At 51.9% G+C, this 22249-nt stretch overlaps 1 protein-coding gene across 9 annotated transcripts in view; it reads right to left on the reverse strand.

Moving 5' to 3' along the window:
• The window catches only part of CAMK2B (calcium/calmodulin dependent protein kinase II beta), a 94772-nt gene extending 72839 nt beyond the window's left edge, over positions 1 to 21933 (reverse strand). For 3 of the 9 annotated variants that reach the window (XM_060157406.1, XM_060157405.1, XM_060157404.1), the window contains exon 1: positions 21736 to 21929. In XM_060157406.1, coding sequence (XP_060013389.1) covers positions 21736 to 21800 — 65 coding nt within the window. In that variant the 5' untranslated portion in view covers positions 21801 to 21929. Of the gene's footprint in view, positions 1 to 21735 lie in introns of all 9 variants that reach the window. The other 6 variants (XM_060157398.1, XM_060157397.1, XM_060157399.1 and 3 more) reach the window with 4 other exon arrangements.
• Positions 21934 to 22249: the final 316 nt, after the last annotated feature.

Consider the following 22249-nt stretch of genomic DNA (forward strand, 5'->3'; position numbering starts at 1 on the left):
CACACAATTCAGTCCGCAGCAAGTATTTACAAAAAACCTACAACTAACATCATATTTTTGGTGAGAAAGTAGGTGCTTTTCCTCTAAGTTCAGAAACAAGGCAAGAATGTCCCTTCTCACCACTCTTTTTCAACATCATGCTGGAAGTCTCAGCTAATGCAGTAAGGCAAGAAAAGGAAATAAAAGGTATACAGACTGGAAAGGAAAATATAAAACTGTCTTTCTTCCCAGATGATATGATTATCTATGTAGAAAATCCCCAAAGAATTGACCAAAGAAATCCTGGAACTAATAAATGATTATAGCAAGGTTGAAGGATACAAGATTAATATACAAAAGTCAATTTCTTTTCTATATATCAGCAATGAGCGAGTGGAATTTGAAAGTAAAAACACAATACTATTTACATTAGCACCAAAAAATGAAACACTTAGGTATAAATCAACAAAATATGTACAAGGTCTGTACTGATGAATGAAATCAAAGAAGAACTAAATAAACGGAGAGATATCCCATGCGTGAATAGGAAGACTCGATATTGTCACAATATCCGTTCTTTCCAAGTTGATCTATACATTCAATGTAATCCTAATCAGAATTCCAGCAAGATATTTTACGGCTATAGACCAACTGATTCTAAAGTTTATACAGAGAGGCAAAAATTGCTTCTCGGCTTTTTGGCTAAGATCAAATGTAGCAGACAGAGAAGAAAAAGACCCATAATGGCCAACACAATATTGTTGAGAAGAACAAAGTTAGAGGATTGACACTACCTGACTTCAAGACTATAAAGCTACGATAATCAAGACAGTGTGGTTTGGTAAAAGAATAGATAATAGATCAATGGGAGAGAACAGAAAGCCCAGAAATAGGCCCACACAAATAGTCAACCAATTTTTTTTTGTGTGTGTGTGGTACACGGGCCTCTCACTGCTGTGGCCTCTCCCGTTGCGGAGCACAGGCTCCGGACGCGCAGGCTCAGTGGCCATGGCTCACAGGCCCAGCCGCTCCGCAGCATGTGGGATCTTCCTGGACCGGGGCACAAACCCGCGTCCCCTGCACCGGCAGGTGGACTCTCAACCACTGCGCCACCAGGGAAGCCCAGTCAACCAATTTTTGACAAAGGAATAAAGGCAATTCAAGGAAGAAAAGATTGTCTTTTCAAAAAATGGTGCTTGGTATGGACTGAACATTTGTGTCCATGCCCACCCCCAGGCCCCAACCACCAAATTCATATGTTGAAATCCTAACCCCAACTGGACAGATTAAGAGGTGAGGCCTTTGGGAGGTGATTAGGTCGTGAGAGCAGAGCCCTCATTAACAAGACTAATGCTTTATAAAAAAGACCCCAGATAAATCTTTCCAGCCCTTCTGCCATGTGAGGACACAGGGGAAAGATGACCATCTAGGAAGCAGGTCTCACCAGACCCTGAATCTGCCAGAGCCATGATCTTGGATTTGAAGTTCCTAGAACTGTGGGAAACAAATCTTTGTTTATAAGCCACCCAGTTTACGGTATTTTGGCTATAGCAGCCTGAACAGTCTAAGACAGTACTGCAACTACTGGACATTCAGATGCCAAAAAATGAATCTAGACACAGACCTTACACCTTTCACAAAAATTAACTCAGAATGGATCATAGACCTAAATGTAAGATGCAAAACTATGAAAGTCCCAGAAGGTATCACAGGAGAAAATTTAGGTGACCTTGGGTTTGGCAATGACTTTTTCAGATACAACACCAAAAGCATGATCCATGAAAGAAAGAATTGATAAGCTGGGCTTCATTAGAATAAAAAACTTCTGCTCTGTGAAAGATGGGGTAAACAAATGAGAAGACAGGCCACAGATGGGAGAAAATATTTGCAAAACACATATTTGATTAAGGACTTGTATCCAAAATATACAAAGAACTCTTAAAATGCAACAATTGGGGCTTCCCTGGTGGCGCAGTGGTTGAGAGTCTGCCTGTCAATGCAGGGGACAGGGGTTCGTGCCCCGGTCTGGGAAGATCCCACATGCCGCGGAGCGGCTGGGCCCGTGAGCCATGGCCGCTGAGCCTGCGCGTCTGGAGCCTGTGCTCCGCAACAGGAGAGGCCACAGCAGTGAGAGGCCTGCGTACCACAAAAAAAAAAAAAAAAGCAACAATAATAAAAAGCACACCCAAACAACCTGATTAAAAATAGGCCAAAGACCGGGCTTCCCTGGTGGTGCAGTGGTTGAGAGTCTGCCTGCCGATGCAGGGGACACGGGTTCGTGCCCCGGTCCGGGAAAATCCCACATGCTGCGGAGCGGCTGGGCCCGTGGGCCGTGGCTGCTGAGCCTGCACGTCCGGGGCCTGTGCTCCGCAACGGGAGAGGCCACAACAGTGAGAGGCCCGCGTACCGCAAAAAAAAAAAAAAAAAATAGGCCAAAGACCTTAACAGACACCTCACCACAGAAGGTATACAGATGGCAAATAATCATATGACAAGATGCTCCTTATCATATGTCATCAAATCCAAATTAAAACAACGAGATACCACCGCAAACCTATTAGAACGGGCAAAATCCAGAACACAGACACCACCACATGCTGGTGAGGCTGTGGAGCAACGGGAACTCTCACTCGTTGCTGGTGGGAACGCACAATGGGGCAGCTGCTCTGGAAGACAGCTTGGCAGTTCCTAACAAAACTAAACATACTCTTACCATGTGATCCAGCCATCGTGCTCCTTGGTATTTACCCAACGGAGTTGAAAACTTATGTCCATACAAAAGCTTGCACACAAATGCTTATAGTAGGTGTATTCATAATCGCCAGAACTTAAAAGCAACCAAGACATCCTTCAGTAGACTGAATGGATAATTAAGCTGCGGAACCTCCAGACAAGGGAATATTATTCAGCACTAAAAAGAAATGAGCTATCAAGTCACAAAAAGACAGGAAGGAAACTTAAATGCATGGTACTAAGTGAAAGAAGGCAATCTGAAAAGGCTACACACTGTATGATTCACAACTCCATGACATTCTGGAAAAGGCAAAATTATAGAGACAGTAAAAAGTGGTTGTCTGGGGCTCTGGAGGATGGGAGGGGATGAATAGAGGAGTACAGAGGATCTGAAATACTGTAATGATGGATGTATGACATTATACCTTTGTCAATCCTGTAGAACTGTGCAACACAGAGTGAACCCTATGCAAACTATGGGCTTCAGTTAATATTAATGTAGGAATATTGGTCATCAAGTGTAACAAGTGTATCACGTCTGAACGCAAGTGAGATGGTTACAGGAAAGGGAACTGGGGCCTGGCTGTGAGGTAAATATGGAAACTCTCTACTTTCCATCCAATATTTCTGTAAACATAAAACTGCCCTAAAAAATAAAGTCCATCAGGTTTTTTTTTTAAGTATAAAGAGAAAACAAAGTATCTTTTTATGACAGGGGTGGGAGTTGGGGCATTTTTTTAACCACATGCAGAAAAGCATAAGAAGGGACTTCTCTGGTGGTCCAGTGGTTAAGAATCCGCCTTCCAATGCAGGGGACGCAGGTGGTCAGGGGAACTAAGATCCCACATGCTGCGGGGCAAGTAAGCCCGCGCACCACAACTATTGAGCCCGCGCACTCTAGAGCCCGCGAGCCACAACTAGAGAGAAGCCCACGACAACAAAAGATCCTGCGTGCCGCAACTAAGAGCCGACGCAGCCAAAAGAAAGAAAGAAAAGCATAAGGAAAATTCCGGTATATCTGAGTCACACTGAAACCTTGACACCCCAGCGCGACCGAGGACGTGCACAGGGTGAGGAGGGTGCTGGGGGTGTCACAGACTCTCCAGACCTGATAGCACCCGGGACCACCCTCTACAGCTTCCAAAGTGTCTGCCCCTGGGCTCTCAGGACCCCTGTGGAAGATGGGAAGGGTGAGGGCACCCAATGCCTTGCTCACGGCACTGTGGGTGGCACAGGCAAGACCTAAACGCAGACACCCCTCCGCACCCTTCCTGCACATTCGCCTATCAGGTGCCCTCTGTTGGCTCAGAAAGAGTAGGGGGCTGGGTGGGAATAGATGGAATATTCCAGTGGGGGCGGGGCAGGAGCCGCTGAGTCTGGGAACCTGAGCTGAGCAGAAGTCTAGCAGCGCCATCCCAGCACGGAGAGCAGGGGCTCAGCTGCCAGGGCTCCTTCCGGGTCTGGCTCACAGGCTGCCTCTTACTGGCTACAGAAAACCAAACGTTGTGGTTGACGTCATGCTGGTAGCTTGACGTTAGACATGATGGGGGTATTTACACCACAGGGATGGGCAAGCACTATGGATCAGGGTCCCTGCCGCCCACCAGCCCAGGTGTTAACATCTATCAGGCGCCTCTAGAAAGGGGACTACAACGGGGAATGCCACCACTCCCTTCCCCCTCTGTGCATGGGGTGGAGTGTGGAGGAAGGGGTGGGGTGGATGAGATCCTGGCCAGGTCAGAGGCTTGCTGGGGGCGGGTGCTGCAGGCTGTCCCAGGGGACAAGAGAGAGGCCCCTGGGCAAGAGCTGGTGTCCGCTGAGGACCCGCCTCAAATCCAGCCTGTCGCGTGCAGCCTCCATGGGCACGCCATTCCTGGGCTTCTCGTGGGGCCAGGCTCACGTCTGTGTGCCCCTCACTCTCGCCCACCCCTCCCTCCCCCATTCCGTGTAGGTGTCTGTCTTCTCTCCTTCTCCACCTTTCTCTCCAGTACACTCTTCAGTAGCAACTACACTGGGCCCTGCCCCCCGCCCCAGAAGCCATGGAGATGACCCGAGTACTGGGTTTGCATTAAGCAAAGGCCAAAATTAGGACAGAGGTGGGACAGGAGGGCAGGAAAGCCCCAGCACCACCCTGGACCCCTCAGTGCCCGGTGCCCCTTCCTCCCACCAGGCCGGGGCACGGCCTGCGGGTCAGAGCCGGCGGTGCGGCCTGCAGTGGCCTCTGCAGAGGCTGGGGGGCAGCTAACAGAAACGCTCTGGCCCTGCTTGGCCCCTGGGGCGGGGCACTCGCTGGGAGGACAACCGGAGGAGGAGGGGGGAGGGGGGTGAGCAGGGCCTCCCGCAGCTGGACAGCTCAGCCTGGACTGGAGGATCTCTGGAATTCCTCTCCTGCCTACGCTGTGGGGCCTCAGCCCATCCCAGGCCCACCCACAACACCCAGGGCCTCTGTTCATCCACTTCAGGAGAGCTGAGCCCGGAGACTGATCGAGGCAGCCTCACCAGCCCATGGGCCACCTGGAAGAACCGTCTCGTACCTGAAGCCCGAGGTGAACTCAGGAACAAGCGAGCACTGGCTCTGGTTTAATTTCTATTCTTCATGTTTTCACGGGTTGAAAGAACTTCCATTTCGTTTTCTGTGAACTGCCTGCTTACACCCTTCACCCGTATTTCAGTTGGAATTTTGGCTCTTTTCTTATTGACCTGTAGAAGCTCTTTATATGTGAAGGCAACCCCCACCCCTTCGCCACCTGCAGCCCCTGTGGCCCTGTGTGTTACATGCTTGGGAGAGAGGGAACAAGGCACGTTTTTGTTTGCCCCCTAAGATGAACTTGGAGCCTTCAAGGGCAGCGCTTGTATCTGCACCTGCTTGCCCCCAGAATCCTAACAGCACGGGATTCCAGCTTGTCAAGGGAAGCTGGCAATGATCTGGGGGCCGGGGATGACGTTGGGTTGGACAGGAAGGTCCAACCAGGCCTGGAGGGGCCCGGGGTTCCCACTACCCTGTGTGCAGGTGGCATCTCACTTGGGGCCCTTGTCCTGAATCTCTTGCCCCCGGCCCCATGCCCTGCCTGGGGTGCATGCACGTCTCCCTCGAGTGCCCACCAGGCAAAAATCAACTCACCCTGAATTATCAGAGACCAGGGACCACAGAGGATGCCGGAACCGCTATTGACTTTTCCTCTGTTTTCCATCGTGAAAAGCCAGCTCAGAGAGAGGGCCCTGGACCGTCCTGGATACCCACAACTATCCTTGCTCCAGCCACGGACAAAGCCGGGGTGTCACATCATGGGCCTCCCTTCTACTGACACTTAGACAGAGAGCACCAAGCCATTTCACCAACAAATGTCTGCAAACACTTTGATATTTTCACAAGCATGAACATGTTATGGGAAGGAAGTGAATTCACCTCGATTATAAAGATGACAGAACTGTGTGGTGATAGAGGTGCTCAGCTGGGGGATTCTGGGAGCTGCCTGCCCGCCCACCTCACCCCAGAGACACAGAGACCTGATGCCTCTCCACAGGGGTGCTGGGGGGCGCTGTTGAGAAGTCGTGCATGTGAACCCTGAGATTTCTGTTCCAAAAGGAAAACTGCAGTTGGGAGTGTCAGAGAGAACCCCCCAAGGCCAGAGGCCAAGGACACATGCCCCCCCCCCGGGCATCGGTCCATGGTCAGCTGCCCGCCACCGACGGCCAGGCCAGAAGGGCCCAGGGAGGTCCAGCAGAGGCACCGAAGGAACTGGTACAGGAGGTTCCGGCAAGGAGCAGCTCACACTTGCTGAGCTGGGCCGGGTGCTGGGGTCCAGGTCAGCCCACTCGCCTACCTCGGGCTCAGGCTGACTGTCCTGATCTGGGGACACTGACATCCCTTCCAGGTCACCGTGCTCTTAATATGGCCCCCCAGAACCTGAGCCCAGGGCCCGCCCCAGCTGCACCCCCATCTGCCACCTTCACACTCAGGGACCACCCTGGATGGGGACGGAGCCCGGCTCCAGTCTCCACATCTGGGACACACCCAGCACAGCTGGAAGGGCCAGTGCGCTCCGGAAAGCAGCCCAGTGGCTGCCCTCCCAGTGCGACCGTGGATGGGCCTGAGGGCCGATTCGGGTCACAGGACAGCGGGATGCACACCCAACCGCAGCGGCCGGGGACTGTCCTCCCAGCCCGGGTCTGTGAGCGAGGGGCCCGCAGAGCGACCTTCAAAGGCAGCTCTTCAAAGCCACATCTGTCCCCCTCGTCACAGTGCCAGGCAGTCACCGACAGGGACAGAACTGAGTCAACCCCCCGGGGGCCTGAAATTACTGCTGAGGCCGCGCAGCTCACAGAGGACAAGCAGGAGTAGACAGACGGGGAGGAGGGACACCGAATGGAAGGTTCCACGGCCCTGGCAGGAGGCAGGGCACGTGGGCAGCGATCTACCCACAGTGGCCCCGACCCGAGGGGATCTGGAGCTTAGAACAATGGGCTTCCTGGCCATTTGATTCTTTTTTCCTACGAGGTGTGTATCCATTAAAGCTCTAGGAGTTTGTTTTTGTTTTGCGTTTCAGGTCAATTCGACTTCATCCCTCTTAAGTTTTATTCTCCAGGAATGCAAACACCTGTGTGATGGGCCTGTGGACACCCAAGCATCTGACAGGTGAGCTTTGTGGCAAGTCTCAGAGGAAGGAAGTGGGGTTTCCACAGAGTCAATTCGTGGAGACATGAGGGACCCCGCAAAGTCATTGACCAACCCTCCTGGTTTATAGAGGGGGAAACTGAAACCAGAGAGGTTACATGGTGGCCCAAGGCCACACAGCCCAGTGTTGAGAAGTCGTGGCCAGCGGGAGGAGACCATGTATTCTATTCTTTAAAACAGCCACAAGAGGGACTTCCCTGGCGGTCCAGTGTTAAGACTTCGCCTTCCAATGTAGGGGGTGCGGGTTCGATCCCTGGTTGGGGAGCTAAGATCCCACATGCCTCGCGGCCAAAAAAACCAAAACATAAAACAGGAGCAATACTGTAACAAATTCAATAAAGACTTTAAAAATTGTCGATGTCAAAAAAATCTTTAACAAAACAATAAAGAAAATTTTAAAAATAAAGAAAATAACCACGAGAGCCAAAATCCATCGACAGGTGAATGGGATAAGCAAAATGTGGTCCACCCATACCATCAACTATTATTCAGCCTTAATAAAGAAGGGAATTCTGACACATGCTACAATATGGATAAAACTTGAGGACATTATGCTCAGTGAAATAAGCCAGACACAAAGGGACAACCGTCGTATGCTTCCACTTACATGAGGTACTCAGAGTAGTCAAATTCAGAGACAGAAGGTAGGATGGTAGGTGCCAGGGGCTGGGGGGAGGGGATGGGGAGTTAGCATTTAATGGGGACAGAGTTTCAGTTTTGCAGGATGAAAACATTCTGGAGATGCATGATGGTGGTGATAATAACACAACAACGTGAATGTACTTAATGCACTGAACTGCGCACTTTAAAATGGTTAAGACGGTAAGTTTTATGTTATATATGTTTTACCACAAAAAAAAAATCTCCTGGCAGGATAGGCAGCCATATCTCTAAGAAATCATTAAGAAAAAAATGGAAGAAATTGGTAACTTGTCATGCTGACTCTAAAATCAGGTTTTTAAAAAGAGCGCCTTTGGAACCCCATGACAAATCAAACCTTAACCTCTGCTGACAAACAAGAAAAATTTAGAGGAGAAAAAAGCATAACAATCCCAGACAGAAAGCCATGAACTGAAAGGGACGAGCAGCTGTGATGGGCCCAGTCAGGGCCCAGGCACAGGCAGGGTCGCCACTCTGCAGTCCACGCAGACTGCGCCCCAGTGGGGACCGAGGCTGAAGACCCCACGCACCCTGAGAGGTGACAGCACAGAAGTCCCCAGCAAAGCCGAGCCCTGGCCCCCCACCCAGTGCCAGCACCAACTGTCCCTCGGGGCGGAGGGACACAGGTCGTGGGAAAGCAGAGGGGACTGGAGCTCAGACGACAGCTCAATCCACAGGGAGGAATCACCTGCATTTCAGCGTGGAGGAGCCTGAGGATGGGGAGGTAGGAGAAGGCGTCCCCAGGACGGCATCAGGAGAGACCCCTAAGCATCCTTTAAATGAGGGGAGAAAGGAGAGGAGACGGGGAACAGAGGGACCAAGCCAGTCCCCAGCCTCTGCTCCACGGGGTCCCGCCAGCCCAATGGGGGGAAGGCCCGTCGGTCACCACACCAGGAAGAGCCCGGGCGCAGCTGAAGGAGGAAGGAAAGAAAAGTCTGAGCTTGAAGTGGAAGAGAGAGGTTAACCTGCCCCAGGACAGGCCGTCCTCGGCAGCCTGCCCCGCAGGCAAGTGGTCAAGATGTGCATTTGTTCACGGATCAGAAAATAAAAATGGAAGGATACGATCGCGCCCACGCTCAGGCCTGCAGAGGAACCGCGAAAAGCACCACCTTTCAGGGACCACGGTCTGCGCTCCAGAAGTCTCACTGCTGCTCCAAGGCCCCCCCCCCAGACTTGAGGGCCACACACCCTCGAGGAAGGAAACAGCACAGATGAGGAGACGCCAGGGCCCACCCCATACTGGAACGACGGGGACACCAGAGCCCTGGCTTCAGCGCCCAGGCTCTGGCCCAGGAGTCTTGGATGGGACAGTCCCAAGGGGCTCACTCAGGACAGAAGCAAGTGGATCCCCGGCATGTGGGGCAACGCCAGGGGCAGAGCTCAGAAGCCAAGGCACCTACTGGTCCCCAGAAGTGGGACCGCGAGCTTGAGGCGTTACGGCGGTGTCCTCCCCGACACCGGTCTTCACGAGGGGCTGGAGGACCCTCACCCCGTGTGGCACTTGTCTGCTGGGTTCCCGGCCAGTCCCTGCTCCTAGGCGCTCACGGGTTCCTGGATCTGCCTCGGCCAGGGAGCTGGGGACGAGGCCAGAGGGGGGGTCACAGCCCAGCCTGGAGGGTGCCCCAGGGGACAGAAGGAGTGGGAGACACGGGAGCCTGGGGAAGGGGCCTAAGGAGAAGAGAAGGTAAGGAGAGGTGAAGGGAGGAAGGGAGAAAGAAGGGCGAGCACCCAGCCGAGGCGGTGATGGAGGCGTGCGGGCCCGGGAAGGAGGAGACCAGACGTCCCAGAATCACGGAGCCCAGGGTTTGGGGTTTGGCTTCCACCCCCACTCCAGCCCTTCCCGTCACTGCCAGTCGCGCTGACAGCCTGTCCCCTCCTGCCAGGCACGCGCGTCACCACACCCGCTGGGACCCACCACTCCTGCTCCGAGCGGGGCCTCACCCTCCAGCACCCATGCTGGCACAACCCCCCAGGCAGGGCCAGGAGCACGATCCGGGTCGGGGGCAGGGCGGGGGCGCGGCCTCTTGTGTCCCGCCATGGCCTTGTGTCCACTCTGAGACCACTCTGGACCCAAAGCCAGTCCAGACCATGGTAAATGGAACACCAGGACTTGGGGAAGCGACAGGAGAGGTTTGTGGGTGTCCCCTCCCGACCCCCTGCTGTCTGTCCCACGCCAGTCTCCAGCCTCCGGCTCCCAGGTGGCTCTCAGCGGCTTCTGGGCACAGTGACAGGTGCCCTGGTGTGAGACGGCGCGAAGGCTGGGGCTAAGGAACACGGGGGATGGCTCACTGCCGCTTGGCCTCGGCGCTTTGGACCCTGCCCTCAGGCACCACAAGCCATAATGTACTCCATTTCTTTTTATGCACGACTACTACTCCACTGTGTGGATATAACACACTTTCTTTATCCGTTCATCAGTTGATGGACATTTCGGTTGTTTCTGCCTTTTGGCTACTGTGGATAAGGCTGCTATGAACAAGTTTCTGTGTGGATATATGGGTTTTTTTCACAAGATATTGAATATAGTTCCCTATGCTATACAGTAGGTCCTTGTTGTTTACCTATTTTATATATAGTGTTGTGTATCTGTCAATCCCAAACTCCTAATATATCCCTCCCCCACTCCTTTCTCCTTAGGTAACCATAAGTTTGTTTTCTGTGTCTGTTAACTTTCTTTGTGTTTTATAAATAAGTTCATTTGTATCATTTTTTAAGATTCCACAGATTCCATATACGTAATATCATATGATATTTGTCTTTCTCTGTCTTACTGACTTCACTCAGTATGACAATCTCTAGGTCCATACGTGTTGCTGCAAATGGCCTTATTTCATTCCTTCTTATGGCTGAGTAGTATTCCATTGTATATATGTGCCACATCTTCTTTATCCATTCATCTGTTGATGGACATTTAGGTTGCTTCCATGTCTTGGCTATTGTAAATGCTGCTATGAACACTGGGGTGCATGTATCTTTTCAAATTAGAGTTTTCATCTTTTCCGGGTATGTGCCCTGGAGTGGTATTGCTGGATCATGCGGTAGCTCTATTTGTAGTTTTTTAAGGAACCTCCATACTGTTCTCCATAGTGTCTGTATCCATTTACATTCCCACCAACAGAGTAGGAGGGTTCCCTTTTCTTCACGCCCCCTCCAGCATTTATTGTTTATAGACTTTTTGATGATGGCCATTCTGACCGGTGCGAGGTGATACCTCATTGTACTTTTGGTTTGCGTTTCTCTAATAATTAGCAATGTTGAGCATCTTTTCATGTGCCTATTGGCCATCTGTATGTCTTCTTTGGATATCTGTTTCCATATCCCTTGGGTACATACCTAGGAAGGGAACATTTTGAGGAACTGTCAAATTGTTTTCCGTAACAGCTGCACCATTTTACATTCCCACCAGCAGTACATGAGGGTTCCAACTCTGCATCCTCACCAACCCTTGACATTGTCTGTCTTTTTCATTCTACCCTTTCTAGTGGAAGTGAGGTGGGATGTCATTGTGATTTTGATTTGCATTTTCCAAAGATGTTGAGCATCCTTTAGTGTGCTTATCTCCATTAGTATATCTTTATTGGAGAAATGTCTATTCAGGTCCTTTGCCCATTTTTTAATTGGGCCATTTGTCTTTTTACTGTTAGGTAGTGAGTTCTTAAAATATTCTAAATAGAAGTGCCTTATCAGATATATGCTTTGCAAATATCTTCTCCCATTCCGTGGGTTGTCTTTTCACCTTCCCGATGGTGTCCATTAAAGCACAAAAGTTTTTTAACGTTAATTAAGTCCAATGTATTTACTTTCCTTGTGTTGCTTGTGCTTTATGGTGTTGTGCCTAAGAAACCATTGCCAAACCCAAGGTCACAAAGATAGACTCCTAAGTTTTCTTCTAAGAATTCTGTGGTTTTAGCTCCTAGAATTAGGTCTATGACCCATTTTGAGATAATGATGTTGAGCATCTTGTGTGCTTACTGTTCACTAGTATATCTACTTTTGTATCTGGTGTTAGGTAGGGTTCCAACTTCATTCTTTTGCAGGCGGATACGCAATTGTCCACTGGTTGAACGGCCCCTTATTCTTTCCCCATTGAATTGTCTTGCCATCCTTTTCAAAAAAAATCAACAGACCACTGATGTATGGGTTTATTCTAGACTCTCAATCCTATTCCACTGATCTATGTGTTTATCCTCTTGCCACACTATGCCCACCCACCTTTATGCCGGACAATACCCACTCTGTCTTGACTGCTGTAGCTGTAGAGTTAGTTTTGAAATTGGGAAGTCTGAGTCCTCCAACTTTGTTCTTTTTCAAGATCGTCTGGCTCTTCTGGGTCCCTTGCATTTCCATATGAATTTTATTTTTATTTATTTTTTTGAAAGGCAGCTGAGGGACTTCCCTGGTAGTCCAGTCGGTAAGACTCCACACTCCCAATGCAGGGGGCCCAGGTCTGATCCCTGGTCAAGGAACTAGATGCCCGCATGCTGCAACTAAAAGACCCCACATGCCACAACTAAGACCTGGTGCGGCCTAAATAAATAAATAAATGATAGCAGCTGAAATTTTGATAGGTATTACACTGAACTTGTAGATCAACTTGGAGTGTACTGCCATTTTAACAATATTAAGTCTTAAGATCCATGAACATAAAATGTCTTTCCATTTATCTAGATCTTCTTTCATTTTTTTCAACAGTAGTTTGTAGCTTTCAACATTCAACTCTTGTATTACCTTTTGTTAATTTCTTACTATGTATTTTATTCTTTTAGACTACTGTATGAAATTGTATTTCCTAACTTTATTTTGGGATTGAGCATTGCTAGTATAATGAAATATAATGGATGTTTGTATCTTGATCTTGTATCTTGCAATTCTGCTAAATTCATTTTTCAGTTCTAACAGCTTTTACAGGGACATTACATTAGGACATTTTCTATACAAGATCATGATATCTGTAAATGGAGGTAGTTTTACCTATTCCTCTCCTATCTGGGTGCCTTTAATTTCTTTTTCTTGCTTAAGTGTCCTGGCTAGAACCTCCTGTATAACGTTGAATAGAAGTGGACAGAGCTGACATACTTGATTGCTCCTGGTCTTAGGGAGAAAGCGTTCAGTTTTTCACCATTAAATATGTTAGCTGTGGGGTTTCCATAGAGGCACTTTATCAAGTTGAGGAAGTTCCTTTCTAATCCTAGTCTGTTGAGTGTTTCTAGCAGCAAAGAGTACTAGATTTTGTCAAATGCTTTGCCTGCATCTATTGAAATGATCATATAGTTTCTTTGTTTATTCTGTTAATACGGCATATCACGTTGATTGAATTTTGTGTCTTGAAACAACTTTTTATTCCTGGGATAAATCTTACCTGCTCATAATGACCCCTTTTTACGTGCTGCTAGTTTTGTTTTGCTAGTATTCTGTTGAGGATGTTGCATCTATATTCATAAGGAATACTGGTCTGTAGTTTTCTTCAGATGTCTTTGTCTGGTTTTGGTATCAGGGTAGTTCTTGGCTTCACAGAATGATCTGGAAATTCCCTCCTCTTCTATTTTTTGGAAAAGTTTTTGAAGGACTGGTATTAATTCTTCTTTAAATGTCTGATAGACTTTACCAGTGAAGTTATCTGGGCCTGAGGGACTTTTCTTTGTAGGACATTTAAAAACTTTTAATTTATTAATTCATCTCTTTAGTTGTTGTAAGTCTATTCAGATTTTCTATTTCTTCTTGAGTCAATTTCAGTTGTTTGTGTCTTTCTAAGAATTGGTCTGTTTCACCTAGGTTATCTCTAACTTGGCACACAATTGTTCATAGAATTCCCTTATTGTCTTTTATTTCTATAAGATTAGTTGTAATGTCCCCTTTTATTCCTGATTTTAGCAATTTGAGGCTTCTCTCCTTTTCCTGGGCCTGACCACCCTTTTCATAACTACAACCTTCCTAACTGGCACTCGTGAGTTTCCTTAATTATTCCCAGAGCAGAAGTACTAATCACCTAAGAACCTGATCGTATAATTTGTTTAATGTTTATTACCTGCCTCTCCCACCAGTATAAGCTCCATGAGGGCAGGCACCCTCGATTTTGTTCACTAACTGTTTCCTAAGCACCTAGAAAATGCCTGGCAAATGACCAGTGTGCAGGCAGACTTGCTGAATGTGTGAAGAGCAAAAGAAACCAGAAAAGTTGCAAATAGTAATAATAATAATAGAAATGACCTTGAAACTCTAGTTGCGCGCTGTCCAATACAGTAACCACTGCCTACGTGCAGCCCTAAGAACCTGAAACATGGCTGGTCCACACTGAGATGTGCCGTATGTGTAAAACACACAACAGATTTCAAAAACATAACACTTCTTAAAATATAAAATAGCTGAACAATAATTTTTGTATTGATTACATGCTGAAATAATATTTTGGATAAACTGACTTAAATACATAGACTATTAAAGTTCGTTTCACCCGTTTCTTTGTTTAGTTTTTTTGTAAGTACTAGAAAAGTCTGAACTGCACTTGTGCCTGACATCTGTGGCTCAAGTTTTGTTTCTTCTGGACAGGACTGCTCCAGGTGACTTGGATAGGGTCGGGGGTAATTTCGTGGGGTGTTCAGAAAAAGGAAGGCAAATTCCAAACATGTGGTCAGGTGAGGCTCTCACAGAGCCCAGAGAGGGAGCAGGCATGGGGGCCTGGCCTGGGGCACAGAGGCCCCTGCAGGATCTGTGTCTGCGCTGCCCACTGGATCACCAGCGTCCTCCTCGTGTCTGATACAGCTGGTCTGAGGTGGGGTCTGCCAGGTGCAGCCGGGGGCTGGGATCCACCGCCCTGATCGCCTTCTTCAGCAGGTGCAGCTCCTAACTAGACCGGAGTTCTTCACCCAGAAAGCCCTTAACAGACGGCCTGGATTGAACCAACGGCTTTGAAAATCAGGCTGCACCTCAATGTACAAGATCAAAAGCCACGTGAAGAACTTTATTAAGAGACGGGCAGAACGCTGCAAACCCTTTGGCATCAAGCTCCGTGGCCAGCACCTAAGTCATGCCACCCTTCATCAGGTGACAAGACAGATGGCCACTCAGGCCGGGCATCTCCGAGGACCTCCGAGACCACCAGCACCTTCTGCCCCCAGCCACCTACAAGGCTCCCATCTTTTAGAGGGTGACATGAAGCCACTCTGTTGGGCACCTACTGTGCACTGGGCATGGTTCTAAGCCCTGGAATTCAGCATGGGCTGAGTGACAGGAAGGCAGGGGCTGCCCCCCGGCTCCTTGCTGCAAACGGGCACCAACTTGGAAGTGCCCGACGCCATGGCGTCCTGTTACATCCGAGGACAGGACACGCTTCCCGTTTCATGGTAACGGTCACAGCATCTCTTCCCCCCAGTGCCCACCGGCTGCTCATAAAGTGGGGAAAGGTGGTAGTTCTCAAATTAGGCCCGTAGAACAGCGTGGGTTATGCGTCCTCCAAAAAAATGTTCTTAAATCTATGCCCGGCTATTGCCAATCTGTTCCAGAATTCAACAAATGCTTGTATCTAGCTTAACAAAGAATCATAACTTCAGTTATTTTAGGATCATTATGTCAATGCAAAAAGAACTATGTCCACCAGGAACTGCGGCCACTGAACGAGCTGGTGACCCTCTAACCTAGGAGATAAAGGCCACCAGAAAGTTAGGCACCTAGGAGCACCACGAGGATGTTTTCATTTTAAATAGATTTTAAATGGATTCAGATCCTTATATGAATAAAATATACATTTCTATGTAACATGCCAATATGATAATTTTTGGAAAACCAAGTTATACATAATGCATTTTTACGTTTCTACACTAACAAAGTGACTTGCAGCTGTGAAAGATGCTTTAAAAATAACCAAATCAGATTCCATTTTGAGGGGAGGGAGAGAGGGGGAATTAAACATGTCAAAAATATATTTGAAATCTCCAGAAAGGCCACATCTCTTGCCTTGGACCAGGTGGCCACAGAGAGCAATGGGAGGGACAAAACGTTTCCAAGGAGCAGACGCCGTTCATGTCACCTCCCCTTGGTCTTTCTTTTTCTTTTTTTTTCCTTTTATTTTCCCCCTTGGTCTTTCTTATTAAAGCATTTGGTAAATTCCAGGCAGCTCAGTATGGGCTCTCTAAGGGAACCATCTCTGCTAGAATTTCATTTTAAGTAGAAGAAAGAAAATCCGACATGGCGTCTCTCTCCCCTAGGCTCTTGGGGGATCCCCCCAATTTTTTTTTAAAAAAAGGAGAGGAATACGTTCTTGGCTTCTTTTTGAACAAGACCCCTGTGTCCCACACCCGGGCCCCACCAAGAACAGAAGTGTTCCTTCATCCACTACGATCATGCATTCCTGATAACCCTGGGAGCCCCAATTTCAAACACAGCATCCTCTCTTCCCTCTGTCGTGCTTGTCAGAGAAGGGGGACCCATTTTTGGTTTTAAAAATATGGCCACCACCTCTACACCCATCTCTGCTTCTAAGAGAACTGGCAGGCACTTAACTGTAAGAAAAGTCCCCCTGACATGGAGGGATCATCATGAAAAAGTGTTAGAGGCAAACGAATTGAAGAATCACATATATGGCGACTGCATCCGTGTTTTTAAAACCATACATATGTGTGAGGTGTATATGTGTGAGTATACATACCTGCGTCTATATACACACACATATATCCTTGTACTGACCTTAAAATAGACAGGTCAGGTTCCTCTGGGGGATGAGGAAACTTGAGTATGGAAGAGTCACATTTGCTGCACATACTTATGTATTGGTTTTTCTTTATAAGATACTATCCTTGTTGCCTGTTTAATCAATAAAATAAAATTTTAAGCCTTGCCGGCCTCAAATGGGGGCCGTGTTGGTTGTCACAGAGGGACGACCAAAGGAAATGACGTTTTTACAAAAAGGAACCGTAGGGCAGTGCCTTTGTGCTGGAAAAGCACAAAGAAGGCTTGGTGAGCAGCCTGTTAAGGACAGGTGAGGCCCTGAGGAGCCCAGGGTCAGAGGAGACCACAAGCGGGCCATGAGTCGGCCAGTGGAATAACAGTATTTTAAAAACACAGAATGGGGTAGGGTCATGAGCTTCTGAGAGAAGCAGAAGATGGATTCCAGAGTCAACTGCCTGGATTCAAACCCTGGCCCCGTGTGGAGCTTCTCTGAGCTTCAGGCACCTCTTCTGCAAACTGGGAGTGATCACGGTACCTATTTCACAGATCAAGCAGCTTAATGTAATAAGCACCATTTAACTGTTACCAGCAGAGAAAGAGTGCAAGTCGCAAGCGCAAGATATATTCTTAGCTCTCAGCAAAGTAGGTTATGGTATAAAAATACCGTTCAATAGTAACTAAACTAGCCTCACCTTCGTGTGCATCTCACAGCAGCCTCAACATGTGCGACTTCTTCTCTAAATACCCTACATTAGGCACCCAGACTCCAGCGCTGGGGGCCAGCCTAGGAGACAGAGGCCACCGGGTTCACTCACCCCTTCCTCACACGTGCAGGAGACCCCACTGTGGGCAGGACCTGCCCCACACCTTGGTGTCAGATGGTGCCAAGTGACAGGGGAAGACAGAAGTGGGGAGAGGTTGAGTGGGGCGGGAGGCGGGAAGAGGGCACGGGGACCTCGCTGAGCAGACAGGGGGATGACCTGTGTGGCCATCGGAGGAGGAGGGAACAGCGCTGGCAAAGGCCCTGGGGCAGGAAGCACCCAGTGTGCCCGAGAGCGGAGAAAGCAAACACGGTGATTCCTCCCCCACCTGAGTCCTGTCTTTCCTGGCAACCAGGCTTCGGAGCTCAGGAGGCTCACAGTCGATTTGCTCTGAATTTCCTGAGTTTATCTATTAACTACTTAGCAGGCCGCTTGCTAGTTGAGAGGACGCCGAGAAAGCCGATGGCTATCCTCCCGGAGAGGGGTCACAGCCCGGGACAGGACCTGCTGTCCCCCGACTGGGGCACGCTGGATGGAACCAAGGACATACCAAGGTCAGCTCGGGGCCTAGCTGAGCTTCGGGGGAAGCTGGGAGGGACAGGGGTGCCCTGGGCTGGAGGTGGGGGCCTTCCCGGCTGCCAGGGCAAGTTGCCCACCCACCCTGAGCTGCAGTTCTATGCCTATAAAATGGGGGGAGAGGGGAGGGGGTATTCCCCGGCAACTCGAATCAAATAAAATCAAATGTTGGAAGTGATGCGCCCCTCAGGGGTTGTTACAACCTTCCCCCATGGGGAGGGGTCCACGAATGCCTGAATTATATCCAAAGCCGTGTGGGAGCTGCCTTCTCCCCGGGGAGAACCACTCATATTTTAAAGGGGATGACTCCCCAAAGTGGAAGCTTCGGGAGCCTGAACACAAAATGCAAGACTGCTTCCTACCCAACAAACAGCCCGACAAATCAGGTTGGCACCGAGCCTGGGTCGGAGGGAGTGGGCCCAGGGCGGCTGCAGAGAACACCCGGACCCCTGCTGGCAACCCCACCAGGGGGGACAAACCCTAGAGAAAGCCTCACACCTGCGCGCCAGCAAACCCGCTGCAGGAGTGGAAGAGAGAAACTCTGGGAACACCGAGACTGCCATGAGGAAGGGAGCATGACGTACTACAGATACTACGGTCACTACACACAAGCAGCAGTGAAAGGTCAGAATGTGTCCCCATGCACAGATGCCCAGAGGCCTAAGCTGAGTGAAGAAGCACATTCCCAAATTTTTATGTAAAGTTTAAAGAAAAAACACCAAAGAATCCTATATATTAGTTGGCGATCCTTCTATCTGTGCGTAAATGAAGTAAAAAGAGTCTGGCAGGATAAATTCCAAATGCATGACAGTCGGTTTGGAGAATGGTTACTTAACATTTCTTTGTAATGCTTTATTTCTTACAATTTAAAATAAAGGACTTAAAGCCAAAATGACAAAAGAGGAACAGTTTCCAATTCCGGGTAGAAGAGACACAAGTGTTTGTTTTATTACTCCTGGAAGATTTTTTCCATTTAAAAAAATCTATCCAATATGGAAACATTTTAAGCCATGTTGCTGGCCGGTCCGTGTTGGGCCGAGGGCTTCACTGCCCTGACCTGTGACTGTCCAGGGCTCAAGGTGACTCTTGACCCAGGACTTAGGCCTCCAGGCTGGTGTCAGGGAGCCCTGCCCTGGCCGGGCAAGGAAGGGCAGAGCCCCAGAAATGAGCTTCTCCTGGCCCTCGGACCCGATGCCTGGGTCCCCAGGGAACGATCCTGCGCAGAGGCAGCAGTGGTGAGGGTGGGACAGGTGGAGAAGGGGACAGGGCAGGGAAGGGTGAGGCTGGTGACCGCGTCATGAGAGCAGCTGTGGGCCCATGGCCCGGCCCTTCCCAGGCAGGGAGTTTAGTGTTGCCTGACTGGTGCCAGGGGCTGCAGCTTTAAATAAACTTGGACGCATCCACCTGGGCCGGGAAGCAACACCAACTGTGCCTCAGGCCGGCCAGGCACTGTCAACAACCACCGACATGGCCACTGCGGACCCCAGCCCCGGGCGGAGATGCTGGCCTCAGTGCCCGACCCTCCCTCCCGACCACCTGCCCCGCTGCAGCTCACCCTGCACTGGCCCAGCCTCCTCCCCCGCCCCGGGACGCCCCAGCAGGGCTGTGACAGGCCCCTGGGCATCCTGCACTGGGCCTGGTGCCTGGGGGCCCCGCCAAGGGGTGCTGGGCTGGCCCAGCTGGTGGGGTGTCTTCCCCTCCTCTCCCAGGCCCCTGAGCCCCCTAGACAGCTAGGCTTCCTCACCCACTCCCACCCCAGGCCCCCAGCTCCCTTCCCGAGGAGCCTGGCCTCCACTGCAGGGTCCGCCACCCCTCCCGGCCTCCCCGAGGGCAGCACCAAGGACCTCCATCCCCCAGTGTGGGTGTGGACGGCAGCGATGAGAATAACCGGTCGCTGCTGCTGCAACCAGAGGCCCGAGGTCGGTCTGACCACCCTACAGGGCCGCTGGCCCAGGGAGATTCACATTAAAGTGAAGGAGAGGTCAGCAGAGCCAGCTTCAGGTTGAGGAGACGGGGTGAACGGGAAGAGGCATTTCTGCCAAAGGGCCCGGGGGTGCCTGGTGGGAGGGCCTGGGCACAAGCAGAGAAACGACAAGAAGGTCCCCTAGAATGGGGTAACCTTCCCCCCACTGCTGCCCTCTGCCTCGGACAACCACCTGCTCCCACCTGAGGACCACCAGCCTGTTGCCCTGTCCTCACAGGCCTGCTCCCAGACATGCCCCGGAAGCTTCCTCAGGGCCTCCGGGATGCACACAGTTTGTGTGCTGGATCCCTTCTCTGCTCTCCAGGTCCCCCTGCCTTGAGGACAGGCACTCAACCAGCCCCTACCTGAGGGAAGGGAATTTTGGGGTCCCCAGGGCCCAGCCTTGCCCGCACCCTGCCGCGGGTTTTCTCCACTCCACCCCACTCCCTCAGCACCCCCCAGGCCTAACTGGCATCGTCCCCCACGTGCAGGGAGGCTTGGGGAATTCACACCCCCCGCACTCCTCCCAGCTCGCGCCCACAATTATCAGTGATCAGCTTCCCTCGCCAACACAAGGTATCACCACAGGCGTTTCTTAATAAAAGGAAAAAAAAGATCTGCCGCTGGATGAGTAAGAGGAAACCTCGCCAGCGCCCCTTCCACGGGGTGGGCTGGAGGAGGACGGGGCTCTGGCCGCGCCGGGCTGGAGCCAGGGCTTCAGGAGTTCTGGAGCCGGACGTGGAGATGCCAGGTGCAGCCACCCTGATGCACAGAGTGGAGACCCGCAGTCCAGAGAGGAGCCGCCGACCCGCTTCGGGGTAGAGCCCGGAGGCAGAGGCAGGTCTAGGGCCCTACACGGCTCCTGCTGGCGAGCAAAGCCCAGGAGCCACCTGTTCCCCGGTGAGGCCCTACCTGAAACGAGCTTTCAAAGTCCCTCCCATCACCTCCCCGCAAACAACTCTCCAGAATCCAGCCCCCACCTGCCTCCATGACCCTGAAGCTCATCAGGCTCCCACCTCACCCCCTCATCTTCACCCCGGTGACCTGATCCAAGCTCCCTGACCTCAGCCCCCAGCACTCCAGACTCCTCTTTCCAGAAGGATCTGGGGGAAAACCCTCCAGAACCCCGATTCCCCTGGGCACCCACAGCAGAGGCTGTTCCCACGCGGCGCGGAGCGCAGCTGGCACCCCCCGCGCGGATGGAGCCACGCGGAGAAGCAGGCGCAGAGCAAGTCCCGCCGCCCCCGCGCCCAGCCGCTTGTTGGGGGTGGGGACAGCGCGGCTCGCGCCGGGGACGACCCTCTCGGCTAGGTCCGCCCCCTCCCCCGCGCTCCAGGCCCCGCGGTCGCCCCCGCGCGCCGCTCCTCTCCGACCTCCGGCCGCCAAATGCGTCACGTCTGCCGGGCGCTCCGGGGACACCTGCTGCCGCCCCCGCTGCACCGAGCCCCGCGCCTCGAGCCGGGGCCTCCGGCCGGGCGGTCGCGCTGGACAGGGCCCGGCAGGGCCGCGCGCGCCGAGGTCCGGCGGCTGGGCCCCGGGGGCCCGGGGGTCGGGGCCGCGCGGGACCGTGCGCTCCGGGCTCGGAGCCGGGAGGAGCCGGGGTCGCGCGGGGCCGCAGTGCACCCGGAGCCGGCGGCGCAGAGGATCTGGGTCTCCAGGGTCCCGGCCCTCGGAGCGCGGCGCCCTCCAGGGTCCCCGGCCCAGCCCGCACGCGCCGCGGCTCTTACTTGCCAATATCCTCGTAGAGCTGGTACTCGTCGGTGAAGCGGGTGCAAGTCACCGTGGTGGCCATGGCGGCGACGGACGGGCTTGGCGTGCGCTCTGCTGCGCTCGGGCGGCGGCGACTCCGGCTCCCGCTCGCGGGCACGGCGGCGACACGGGAGCGGGCGCGGGCGACACCTCGGCTCGCGGCGCCGAGCGGGGGCCGGGCTGGGCTGCGCCGGGCGGCGAGCGCACGCGAGATCTGCGCGCTCCGTGCCCGACAGGAGCGCGCCGCACACCTACGCGCGGGGAGCGCGGGCGACGCTGTCACTGCCGCCGCCGCGCCCGCCCCGCCCGCCGCCCCCTGCACGCTCCCCGCGCCCGCAATCGCGCCCTACACTCGCACCCGCACCCGCACCTGAGCCCTGCACCTACAGCAGCGCCCGCGCCCTGCACACGCTCTCGCACCCACTCCTGCTCCCAGAATTCGCACTCGCGCCCTGGCCCTGCACATGCTGCGCTGGCACCAGCACCCGCGGC

Source organism: Lagenorhynchus albirostris, chromosome 8 (assembly GCF_949774975.1).
Source record: "Lagenorhynchus albirostris chromosome 8, mLagAlb1.1, whole genome shotgun sequence".
NCBI lineage: Eukaryota > Metazoa > Chordata > Mammalia > Artiodactyla > Delphinidae > Lagenorhynchus > Lagenorhynchus albirostris.